This window comes from Anolis sagrei, chromosome 3, assembly GCF_037176765.1.
Source record: "Anolis sagrei isolate rAnoSag1 chromosome 3, rAnoSag1.mat, whole genome shotgun sequence".
Classification (NCBI taxonomy): Eukaryota; Metazoa; Chordata; class Lepidosauria; order Squamata; family Dactyloidae; genus Anolis; species Anolis sagrei.
Genome location: NC_090023.1, coordinates 191107541 through 191119588, shown reverse-complemented (window position 1 = coordinate 191119588; position 12048 = coordinate 191107541). Strand labels below are relative to the sequence as shown.

Genomic DNA, 12048 nt, shown 5'->3' with positions numbered 1-12048 from the left:
TGTTTCCATTTTATGCATAGGCTCACAAGCAGTTGGGCAATCTCCAGTTCATTAAGTCATAAAGCCAGAAGAGTGACCTCCAGTTATGAGTCTCCATTCCCTGTTTATTATGGTTACATGATTAACCAGTGGCAAAATGAATTAATAAGAATGACTTAATAAGCATAATATAGACACATGAGGGATTTCAATAACTTTAGATGAAAATATTGATGGAGATTTTGGTTTCTGCTTTGGTCAGATCTCACCTGGAATATTGTGTCCAATTCTGGGCAACACAATCCAAAACATATTGACAAGCTGGAATGTGTCCAGAGGAGGGCAACTAAAATGATCAAAGATCTGGAGACCATGCCCTATGGGGAGTGGCCTAAAGAACTGGGTTTATTTGGCCTGCAGAAAAGAAGTTTGAGAGAAACATGATTGCCATGTATAAATATTTGAAAGGATGTCAAAAGGAGAGGGGAGCACTGCAGGTTTGTTTTCTGCTGCCCTGGAGACTAGGACTTGGAGCAATGGGTTCAAACTACAGGAAAAGAGATTCCACGTGAACATTAGGAAAAGTCTTCTTGCCGTAAGAGCTGTTCAACAGTGGAACTCTTAAAAAGAGTTGGCCATCTGTTGATGGTACTTTGTGCTTTTCCTGCATAGCAGGGGGTTGGACTGGATGGCCCATGTGGTCTCTTCCAACTCTATGATTCTATGACTTCTTCTGCTGGTAGTTCATTGCTTTAATAATTTACACACAATAATTTACAGCACTATACCCACATGTTCCACTGGATCATAATGATCACCTATTTTAAAAGAATTACAGCATAATTCAGTGATAACTTTAATTTGCAAGAAAGTGCTAGTTTTATCTTGTAGCTTTAGAATATGTTTTCAGATTCAATTCAAGAAAAGTCCCAGAAGTTGAAAGCAGATGAAAAGACTTGTGCCCTGATTATAATTTTAATTCTGCTCTTGCTGCAGAACTTAACAAATGAAGAGCAAGTAGTTGTCATACAAGCAAGAACGGTGTTGACGCTGGCAGAAAAGGTAATGACATTTTTTTCCTTCTCTGAGGGTCAATCATAGCATATTTTCACTAGTATAACTGGGTTTTACTGATGTATAACCAGAATAATCAATGGGAGTATAGTAGAGTAGTTACTCTTATCTTTGTCTTCTATTTGAATCCAGCATTCAAAGAACTGGTTCCCTTTCACATAACACAGTTATGGCACAATGTTTCCACTCTAGCTGCTATGGTTGATACACCTGTCTTATTTCTTTCTAAAGAGATGGCATATGATTTATTTATTTATTTATTTACAGTATTTATATTCCGCCCTTCTCACCCCGCAGGGAACTCAAGGCAGATTACAATGTACATATACATGGCAAACATTCGATGTCATAGACACACAACATATATAGACAGCCACTCAGAGGCTATTTAACATTCCAGCTTCTGGCCACCAGGGGAGCTGTCACTTCACTGTCCGTTTGTGACGCTGATGAAGTACTTTCCTCATTCTTTGCATACTTCCTAGAGATTTTTATGGCCTCGTAAATTAGTTAAATGATATTTGAGTTTGTTGTTAGTATAACAGATGCTTCCTACACATGCTCTCCTGTGCATGTGTAGGATTCAGCCCCAAATTTAGACTGTTCTTTCTATATCAAGGCAATGGTGTGTCATAATAGGAGTTATAATCAGAGCTTGGAATAATCAGTCAGTAGTTATGCTGGCTGGGAAATTCTGGGAGTTATAGTATTACAAGTAATTTTTCTAAGCTCTGGTCATCATTGCTAGTTCTAGAGAAATATTTTTGATTCTGGCTTATAAACATGTAGTATAGCATAGTGTTTTGTTTTCTTTTTTTCACTGTAGCAATCAAGCGTTTAACATAAGACTTAAAATAATAGTTAGGTAATTGATAGTTACACTGTTCTTTTGTCTAATCTGCTCATCTAACTTGGAATTTGATCTTCCATCATCTCTGTGCAGTGGTTGCAGCAGATAGAAGTAACAGAGTCAGCATTACAGCAAAAAATGATAGACCTGGAAAACGAAAAGGTAATCTAGGAATCCATCATGGCATTAAACCACAGTTAAATGCAGATAATAGTTAGCCTTACCTGACACTTATTAAGACAACCAAACTCTCCTTCTGTCTTTAGGAACTGTTTAGTAAACAAAAGGGATATTTGGATGATGAACTTGATTACAGGAAACAGTCTTTAGATCAAGCACATAAGGTAGGTCAAAGAGTTTTTGAAAGAGAAATTATTGTACTAACTATTTATCCTGATCTACCCTAGTGAAGAAATAGCTATCTTGTTGGACTCTTAATCCAAATCCAAATAAAATGGACCCTGAATCTTTGGAAAACCTTGCTTGCAAATTTAAAAACAATGAACATCAATATTTTAAAGATTGGGAATAGACCAGCATAGATAGAATGTATTGAATAATACTAGACACTAGCTATTTAAAATTGTCAAATTATATCAGTTAATAACTGATGTTTATTGCTGATAGTATCTGGTCAGAGGAGACAACAAATAGTCATTCTGTGCTGCAGTGACTGACATTCAAAATCAGAGGATTCTCTGTATATTACGTATTTAACAATGGGAATGGGGTTGGTTCCTGGTCTGTCCACTTCTAGAGCCAAGCTTAAAGATGATATTAAATATATTTTCAGCTGTTATCTCTGTGTGTTTCATTTTGAATAGCAAGATTTAATGTAAGATTTAACCCATGCACTCTTCAAAATATTTCCTGTTGGAACTTCCTCCAAATCTGTTGTATTCCCACCTCAAAGTAGGTGTCTTCTTGTGAATTGTTTGTTTTTGTGGACAAGGAGAGATTTCCAGTAGGAGAATGGTGTCAGGAAAGTGTTATACAGTCTTCCCTGGAGCCATTGCTCTTTGAAGGTACAAGGTTGGATCAGGAAAATGGCAAGCAGAAAATTATCACTGTAAGCCTAATAAGATAGTTTATTGTTTTATCAAAAGGACCAAAACATTGCAGATTAATCCTGTGTGCTCGCTTATTCACTAGCATTCGGTTTATCAGTCATCCACAGTTCATGGTTACAGTCTCTTCCACACATAATCATATGTCAGAGATTATGAAATGCAGGAAATGAAATGTCCTTGCAGACTGTTCCTAATACACACAGTTTGGATTGCTGTGTTATCACACAACTAGAGAGGAAACACTGTATAGCCTTCCCTATATTATCCTCACAAATGCAACAAAAATATGGAAATCTTTTCACATCAAACAGTCCTTCTCACAGCTTTAAACATTAGAGAATGATACTTTTTCCAGAAGTCAAAAGAGGATTTGTTTCTCATGAATAAATACTCCTTTTGCCTTTGACGTGTAATCCCATGAAAAGATATAATAGCTGGTAAGTGACAAATACGAGCAATGAGGAGATTTCTGTCCTATAGTGGCTCAGGCTACTAGTTAAGCATCAGTGGGGGGTTTTAAGGACCAAATGAGTGGAGGAAAAAGCAAGGTAATATATGAATGGCATTATGGGAAGACCAACCCCCCTCCCCCATGCCACTTATAATTAATTTTACCATACTACACACATTATGGAGGTGCAAGGAAAGACTCTCACTGGTAAAACCGGTTTTCTCTTATGTTCACAGAGCTTGTTTCCTCCCTAATATTTTCCCCATCTTCATGACTTTGTAGGGATTATTATTTTATTCCAGGGGTCCTCAAACTAAGGCCTGGGGGCCAAATATGGCCCTCCAAGGTCATTTACCCGGCCCTCACTCAGAGTCAACCTAAGTCTAAAATGACTTGAAAGCACACAACAACAACAATCCTATCTCATCAGCCAAAACCAGGCCACACTTCCCATGGAAATACTAATAAATTTATATTTGTTAAAATTGTTCTTCATTTAAATTATTGTATTGCTTTAAGTGTTTTTTGCACTACAAATAAGATATGTGCAGTGTGCATAGGAATTCATTCATTTTTTAAAAAAATATATAATCCGGCCCTCCAACAGGTTGAGGGACTGTGACCTGGCCCTCTGTTTAAAATGTTTGAGGATCCCTGTATTATACAGTAGTATACAGTAGGGAGCCCCCAGTGGTGCAGTGGGTTAAACTGCTGAGCTGCTGAGTTTGTTGACCAAAAGGTGACAGGTTTGAATCCGGGGAGCGGCGCGAGCTCCCACTGTCAGCACCAGCTTCTGCCAACCTAGCAGTTCGAAAACATACAAATGTCAGTAGATCAATAGGTACTGCACCTGCGGGAAGGTAATGGCACTCCATGCAGTCATGCCAGCCACATGACTTGGAGGTATCTATGGACAACACCGGCTCTTCGGCTTAGAAATGGAGATGAGCACCAGCCCTCAGAGTCGGACACAATTGGACTTAATGTCAGGGGACAACCTTACCTTTTTCTTAGGTCAAACAGAAATGTGATGAAGAGCAGAGCTTGGGAAAGTTAACCTTTTTGAGCTTACCATTCCTAGAATTCCAAGCTCTGACAAAAATATTTAAGATTTGTACCCTAAAACAAAGATTACAAAGAGAACATCTCACCCTGGTGAAAATGTTCTTGGGCATATCATAATCCAGGAGTACTAAGGGTTGATGGCAGGACTATTTAGTTGATTTCTTAAATCCATTTTCGAAATTCCTAAGGGGCCCCCAATTCAAGAACAGAGTTCCAAAATCATTTAGCAGTTCCTAAGGGGATCCCTTGTAGCCAGAAGGGTTTAATGCTTTCAACATTGGACTACAATTCTGATAAACAAGGTTCTGCTCTGCTATGAAAACCACAGGATGACCTTGGGCAAGTAACACACTCTTAGAGTGCATATAGAGAACTCGTGAAGTCTGACATCACTTTAATTACCATGGCTCAATGCTCTGGTATCCTGAGATTTGTAATTTGTTGACACACCAGCACTGTTTGGCAGATAAGACTAGACTTACATGGTCTTTACTTTCTACAGCTCCCATGATTCCAGAGCATTGATCCATGGCAGGTAAAGTGCAGTCAGACTGCATTAGTTAGAATTAATGTACCCCGCTTCAGAAAATTCTATGATAGTTTTGCCTTAGAGTTGCTGTTACACAGAAATGACATGAAGTCACAACAACTACAACTGTGATCAGAGTTCAGTAAACAAGGGTCAGTTGCCCTTCTGTTACTGCATCCATTATTGCTGTTTGTTGAGCTTACAGAGAAGGTTCTCGACCTTATTGGTCCAGCAAGCATTAAACACCAACAAACTTGAAATACTACTGAGGAGCCCAAAATGAACAAATTATGTTATTCTTTTCCCTTTTAGCACATTCTGGAATTGGAAGCCATGCTTTACGATGCCCTACAGCAGGAAGCAGGAGCCAAAATGTCAGAAATTCTTTCAGAAGAAGAGAGAGACAAGCTGAGGAATGCAGTGGAACAGTGGAAGCGGCAAGTTATGAGTGAACTCCGAGAGAGGGATTCCCAGATTCTTCGAGAAAGAATGGAACTCATTCAGCATGCACAACAGGTAAACTGGAAAAGAGGTTATGGCAGTAATTGAATGACTTTCAAGCCCATAGAAGGTTTATCCACATTGATTCTGTACTGTCATTCTAAAAAAAGATGCAATAATGGAGGAAATGACTGTGGCAGGAGCAAGAGACTCCAGTATGAAAAGACCTTAGGAGAATCCCAGCAATTCCAGCAACATATATGGGTATATATAAACAGATATGGGGGAAATGGTTAAGCTTGAGTAGAAGTACAGATTGCAAACTATACAGGTCTGTTATTGGAATTTGTAGCCCATCTTAAAAGAAAATGCTAATCTTCTTTTAAAATGTTGGGATATTTATTTATTCCCTACTAACCCTAAAAGGTTCATGAGGCAATGAATAAATGAAAGCAATTTAAACATTACAGAGATTTTTTTAAAAAGATTGAAATTATCTTTAAATTGTTTTATAAGAACAATCCAAAAATATTTGTTTATTTATGTACTATATTTGTATACCGCCCCTCTCAGCTTTCCGGCGACTCAAGGTGGTTTACAAGGTGAAATTAAATACCACAAAAACACAAATACAAATTGTCTGTAAGCTTAAAAATGCACAATAAAAACTATTATTAAAAAAAACACACACACAAATACAATATAAAAATGTTAACATCAATAAAATCATAACAACAATAAAACATAATTCAATAAATACTCATTAAAACATTATCTAGTCCCATTGTGTAGTTGTTCCGTTTCTTATGTCCATTACTCAGTATTTGCAAATGCTTGCCTGAATAGCCATGTCTTAAGTTTTTTTCCAAAATACTAGAAGCGAAGAAGTCGATCTGATCTCCCTAGGAAGGGCATTCCATAGACGAGGGGCCACTACTGAGAAGACCCTGTCTCTTGTCCCCACCAGCCATGCTTGTGACAGTGGCGGGGCTGAGAGCAGGGCCTCTCCAGACAATCTTAAAGTTTTGAAACAATTGAAACCAAATGGACTTATAGAACAGCTGCTGAGGAAACCCTGTTACATGCACATACCAGACTACCCTCCCATGGTATTAGGGCAGAGCAGGACTTCTGAAGATCTCAAACCTGGAGCAAGGTACCATGGAAAGTGGCAGTCTTTCAGATATCCTATGTTGGGTAGCTATGTTGACCATAAAACAAAATCCAAAATTGAAAAATCCATATTGTGGCGATACTTTTATTAGGCCATTAGAAAGTAAACAATTAATTACTCCAGCTTTCAAAGCCCCCTGGCATCTTCATCAGGCAAGATTGTAGAACTTCAAACAGGGGAAGAAAAGCTTCTCAGAGATGTAGCTCAAAGATCCTAAAATCTAGACACCTGACATGTGCTAGGCATATAGGCAAGTCCTACAGACATATCCTTTTTAGGGATCTGAATGAGAATTCTTATGGTACAATGAGCAAAATTAGAAATGTCTGGCAAATTTGCACCATAGCTCAATCAATTTCTGAAATTTTCAAATGAATCTTTTGAATATAATCTTCTCTCTTCCTCCCAATGTAACATTGACACTGAATTCTACATTTTACAGAGGATTAAAGAACTAGAAGAAAGAATTGAAGCTCAAAAGAGACAAATAAAGGAGTTAGAAGAAAAGGTATGACAATAAGACTGAATGACTGCAAGATATGCTCAAGAACGAAGTGTACAAAAGAGAGATTGTGCATTTGGGACACCATCATTCAAAGCAGAATGCTCTTCTAATCACCTGGTTGGACAAAGAAAATGCTTTGGGGATGATGTGATAGGTTGCAGTCAAAATAAGTCAAGAAAGGGTCACTTTATACCAGTTGTTCCCAACCTTCAACTCCAGAAATCCCAGCCATATTACCAGCTGTTAGGAATTATGGGAGCCGAAGTCCAAAACATCTGGAGGACTAAAGGTTGGGAACCACTGCTTTACACTAACATGGACCTTTATCCCATTGATTGGTTCTTAATACAGTAAGTTAAAAGAATAAATAATTAAATAATGGTTTATTTACATAAATCCATCAAACATCATTAAAACTAGCAACAAGATTCTGGCATTTATCTCCTAAAGTCAAAAATGTTTGTAATATATTTTAGCCTAATGCATGAATGTTATTGAGTTGAAAACTCATAAAAATAAAGAGAAAAATCTTCAAGGACTCTGCTTTCCCCCAAACAGCTAGATGAATATGGGCAAAATGATGATGTACAATAACAGAATTCATCATTTCAAAGGAATTACACTATGGCCCCTTCTACACTGCCATATAATCCAGATTATCAAACCAGATAACCCACATTATCTGTATTGGAATGGATTATATGAGTCTACACTGCCATATAATCCATTTCAAAGCAAATAATCTGGATTTTATATGGCAGCGTAGAAGGGGCCCGAGCAGTAGAGAATCTTCAAGGCATAAAGTTTTGAAGACAGGGCAAAGAGCGTCATCCACTCCTTTCATGGGCTGGATTTGACTCTTGGATTGGATTTACCCCTCCCATTGCTATAAAGATAGGTTGAACTTATTATCTCAACATTTAATGGTTCACATTGCTAGATTCCATGGGAAAAGCTCTCAGGGTTTGGAGGGTACAGAGTCCAAAGTGGTCAAGACCTGAGCCATTTCTCACTCCCATGCTCTCTTTCTGAAACGCACTGCACTTATGCATCATATATGCAGTGCAGGTAAATAAGAAAAACCATGTCTTGGTGAACCAGCATCTTATAGTAGTCAGAGGCCCCTTCGACACAGCTGAATAAAATCCAACATTATCTGCTTTGAACTGGAATATATGGCAGTGTGGACTCAGGGCCCATCCAGACAATACATTTATCCCAGGAGCTTCTGCAGCAAACAAGAGGGTGGCCAGACTCTGTTCCCTGTAAACACGGAAGCAATTGCTACAAATGGCAAAAAACACAAGATTTTTAGGTGCGGGAATATCGCATTTCTGAGCCAAAAATCTGGATCTTCGAATGTCTGTCCCTGCACTCAAAAATCAAGGGATTTTTTTAACTCTAGGCTTGTTCCTGGGTTTTAGAGGTTTGTTCCGGATTGGTCATTTTCTAAAAAGAAGAGAACAGTTGAGTAGAACACAAAAGCTTTGTGTGCCAGAAACTTCATGAAATGTGTGGAGGACACATTTTCTCTGGCCAGGACAAAGTTGTGCCCCCCTAGTCAATGTTGTACGTATTTTCACATTAAGAGCAATCAGGAACAGATATGTATAGCCCAGGAACAACACCCTGTCTGCACAGGTGGCCTATAGCTTATATGACCTAGGAACGGAACTTATGCAATGATTCACATGTTTGCATCTTAAGTTTTTTTATTAAAAAAAACACTGAAATTTCCGGCAGAAGTACCCCAGCAGCCATCTTGGGAGCTTCTAAATCCCGCAACAAAGCAACAAATATGGACAATGGAGGCAGAAATGTCAGTATGTGGACCTCTTCTGAATTCCTGGGATTTTTTGCCCCTGATTAAAACCCATGATTTGCTGCAGTCTGGAAGTGCCCTCAGATAACCCAGTTCAAAGCAGATAATAGGATTTTCTGCCTTGAAATTCTGGATTATATGTTTGTGTGGAAGGGCTCCAAGAGACCAGGTTTTAAAACCCTACTTAAAAGGGATAACTGATTAGGTTATACTCTCCCAGCCTTAGAGGAAGGCAATGGCAAATCGCCTATGAATAAATCTTTCTTTTTTAAAAAAAGGGTCACCATAAATCTGAGTCAATTTGAAGGTCAGTAACAACACCTCTGTTGGTGATTATGTTGCCTCTTTTCAACAGGCTGTCATGCTTTACTTTTGTGTAGACTTGCTGCTGCTTTCTTACTAAGCTTACTATAAATTTTCTTTTTTCTCTCTTTCCATTTTCCGTTCCCCACTTCTTTCTTTTTTCAGTTTTTATTTTTGTTTTTATTTTTCTCTTTAGCTTTCATCCTTTGGTCATAATACACCCATCCACATGCAAGAGGTAAGTATCCTGTTTATTCATTATCTGTTTCGCTCTCTTATGGCAGCAAATAATAATAGCAGCAACAACAACAACAATAACAACCATACTTGTGGCACTGGTGGCAACAAGAGAATGGTATCTCCAGAAGACCTTAATGATCGGGCAGGTTGGTAAGAAGCTATGCGGTCAGATACATAAGTTGGGCCTGAACCGTTTAGGGCTTTAAAGGTCAAAATCAGCACCCAGAATTACATAAGGTTTCATGTAAGAATGGAATTACCTAGAACTACTCACTTTTTAAAAAAAGTGATATTCTTATTTTTGCCTTTGTCATCAGTCTGGAAATTTCAGATCAAAACCCATTTTTAAGAATTGATTGCAAGATTTCCTTTTGGGGATAGAGAAAGGGAGATTTATTTATTTATTTATCTCAAATATTTGTACCCTGCCCTTCTCTACCACCAAGGGGGGGCTCAGGGCAGCTTACAGCCGACATATAGACATATACAACAGATAAAACAACAGTTACATAATAAGTAAAACATTAAACATTAAAATTAGATTATAAACCATTTAAAATAGTGCAAATTGTATTAGTTGGTATGTCAACTCCGAGTTCTACAATCAACAACTTTATCTGAAGCCTGTCCATAGTCCATTTTCTATAGCATTGTCGTCATTTTTATTGTCAGCCTGCTATCCGAATGCCTGGTCCCATAGCCACATCTTCAACTTTTTCATGAAGGAAAGGAGGGAAGCCATTGACCTAATTTTGCTGGGGAGTGAGTTCCACAGGCGGGGGGCCACTGCCGAGAAGGCACTGACCCTCATCCCAACCAAGTGCATTTGCAACAAAGGTGGGATCGAGAGCAGGGCCTCCCTGGAAGATAGTAAGTTTTAAGTTTTGATCCAAACTCTCCTTTACTTTAATATATATTTTTTGTTTGTTTGTTTTCTTTTCAGCCAAGAAAGGTGGAACAACGTAACAGTAATTGTCAAGGTTGTTGGGGAAAAGACATTGGCATTTTAAGAAACTGGACTGCATCTTGTATTTTGACATTGAAAACTATAGATCTAATCTTTTTTGACCATTTTTATAATGAAGATGAAGAATCTGCGTGGATTTTATTTTGAAGTGAAGTCTGATCTTCTGACAAGTATAACACTATAACTTTTTACAAACTAGTATTAGAACAGTCAAAGAAGAAGCCAAAAAAATGATAGGCTTCTCTACAAGAAGCCTCCTCTTTGCTGCTCAAAAACAACTTCAGCTTTACATGAAAAGCAGTAAACTCATTCAGATGAAATGAGTGTATTCTGGCTCCCTGCTAAGCAGGCAGTAAACTACTTCTGTCAAGAAGTAAACATGTCCTGTTTTGTAATTCTGTCCTTTGTACTGTTATTCATAGTTGCATAAATACACATCTTGAGGTTTGAAAGAGTTCCAAGCTAGTCAGTGGTGAATATATGAGTGGTTGAATGAATGGGGACATAAAAGGTTTTCCAAAGCATTCCCAGTCACTGGAAATGGGATTCTAAATGCAATTAGATGGGCAGTGATAATTTAAGAAATATCTGTTTCTGTCTCACAAGATGCGATATATGAAATTGTTTACTAATAACCCCCAGAAATTAATGATGTTGGTAATAAAGTTTGGAATTCTTTAAAAAGGTTCCAAGTTTCATTTTGCTCTGAAATTTCAATGAACTTGCAAGGGGGGAAATGGCACAGTACTTCATGCTTAATGCACTTAAATTCCTGGGTGTCTTTGTCCCAAAAGGAAGCCAAAGCAAAAAGCAGGAGGAAAACTGAAAGCTAAAGAGATATGGAGCTATAAAGTTGGTAATGGAAAAAAAATCAACCTAAGAAAATAATAAAGCACAAGCAGCAAATAATAGTGGATCTTTTCAACTGAATGTTTCTGAAAGTGTCACTTGTCAATTAAGAAGCAAAGAAACTGCGAAAGGAAGCAGAAAGACACACATAGAACTGTCAAGAGAAAGTCAACTGTGTGCAAAAAGAAGATTTACAAGCGGATATAACAAAAAGCATTTATGTTCTCCAGCTGTTGTTCTCAAAACGGAAGGGAAGAAGATCGAGACAACATACCTGTTCTCCCAGACCAGAAGTGATCCTGACTTTCAAGGAGTTATCCAAAGGTGAGAAGTCATTCTTTCATGCATTTGCTGACATTAATAAACATTTAGATCAGGGGTTTTCAAACTAAGGCCCGGAGGCCAGATACAGCTCTCCAATGTCATTTACCTGGCCCTCACTCAGGGTCAACCTAAGTCTGAAACGACTTGAAAGCACCCAACAACAACAGCAACAACAACAATCCTATCTCATCAGTCAAAAGCAGGCCCACACTTCTCATTGAAGTACTAATAAGTTTATATTTGTTTAAATTGTTATTTGTTTTAATTATTGTATTGTTTTAAGTGGGTTTTGCACAACAAATAAGACATGTGCAGCATAGGAGTTCATTCATGCTTTTTTCAAATTATAATCCAGCCCTCCAATAGTTTGAGGGACTGTGACCTGGCCCTCTGTTTAAAAAGTTT

At 38.0% G+C, this 12048-nt stretch overlaps 1 protein-coding gene across 24 annotated transcripts in view; it reads left to right on the top strand.

Annotated features, from left to right (window-relative positions):
• Nucleotides 1-11154, top strand: part of JAKMIP3 (Janus kinase and microtubule interacting protein 3) — a 138641-nt gene extending 127487 nt beyond the window's left edge. For 13 of the 24 annotated variants that reach the window (XM_067465766.1, XM_067465764.1, XM_067465765.1 and 10 more), the window contains 7 exons: nt 976-1041; nt 1997-2065; nt 2170-2247; nt 5331-5534; nt 7076-7141; nt 9460-9501; nt 10447-11154. In XM_067465766.1, the coding sequence (XP_067321867.1) occupies nt 976-1041; nt 1997-2065; nt 2170-2247; nt 5331-5534; nt 7076-7141; nt 9460-9501; nt 10447-10617 (696 nt within the window). In that variant the 3' untranslated portion in view covers nt 10618-11154. Of the gene's footprint in view, nt 1-975; nt 1042-1996; nt 2066-2169; nt 2248-5330; nt 5535-7075; nt 7142-9428; nt 9502-10446 lie in introns of all 24 variants that reach the window. The other 11 variants (XM_067465770.1, XM_067465768.1, XM_067465767.1 and 8 more) reach the window with 1 other exon arrangement.
• The last annotated feature ends 894 nt before the right edge of the window (nt 11155-12048 follow it).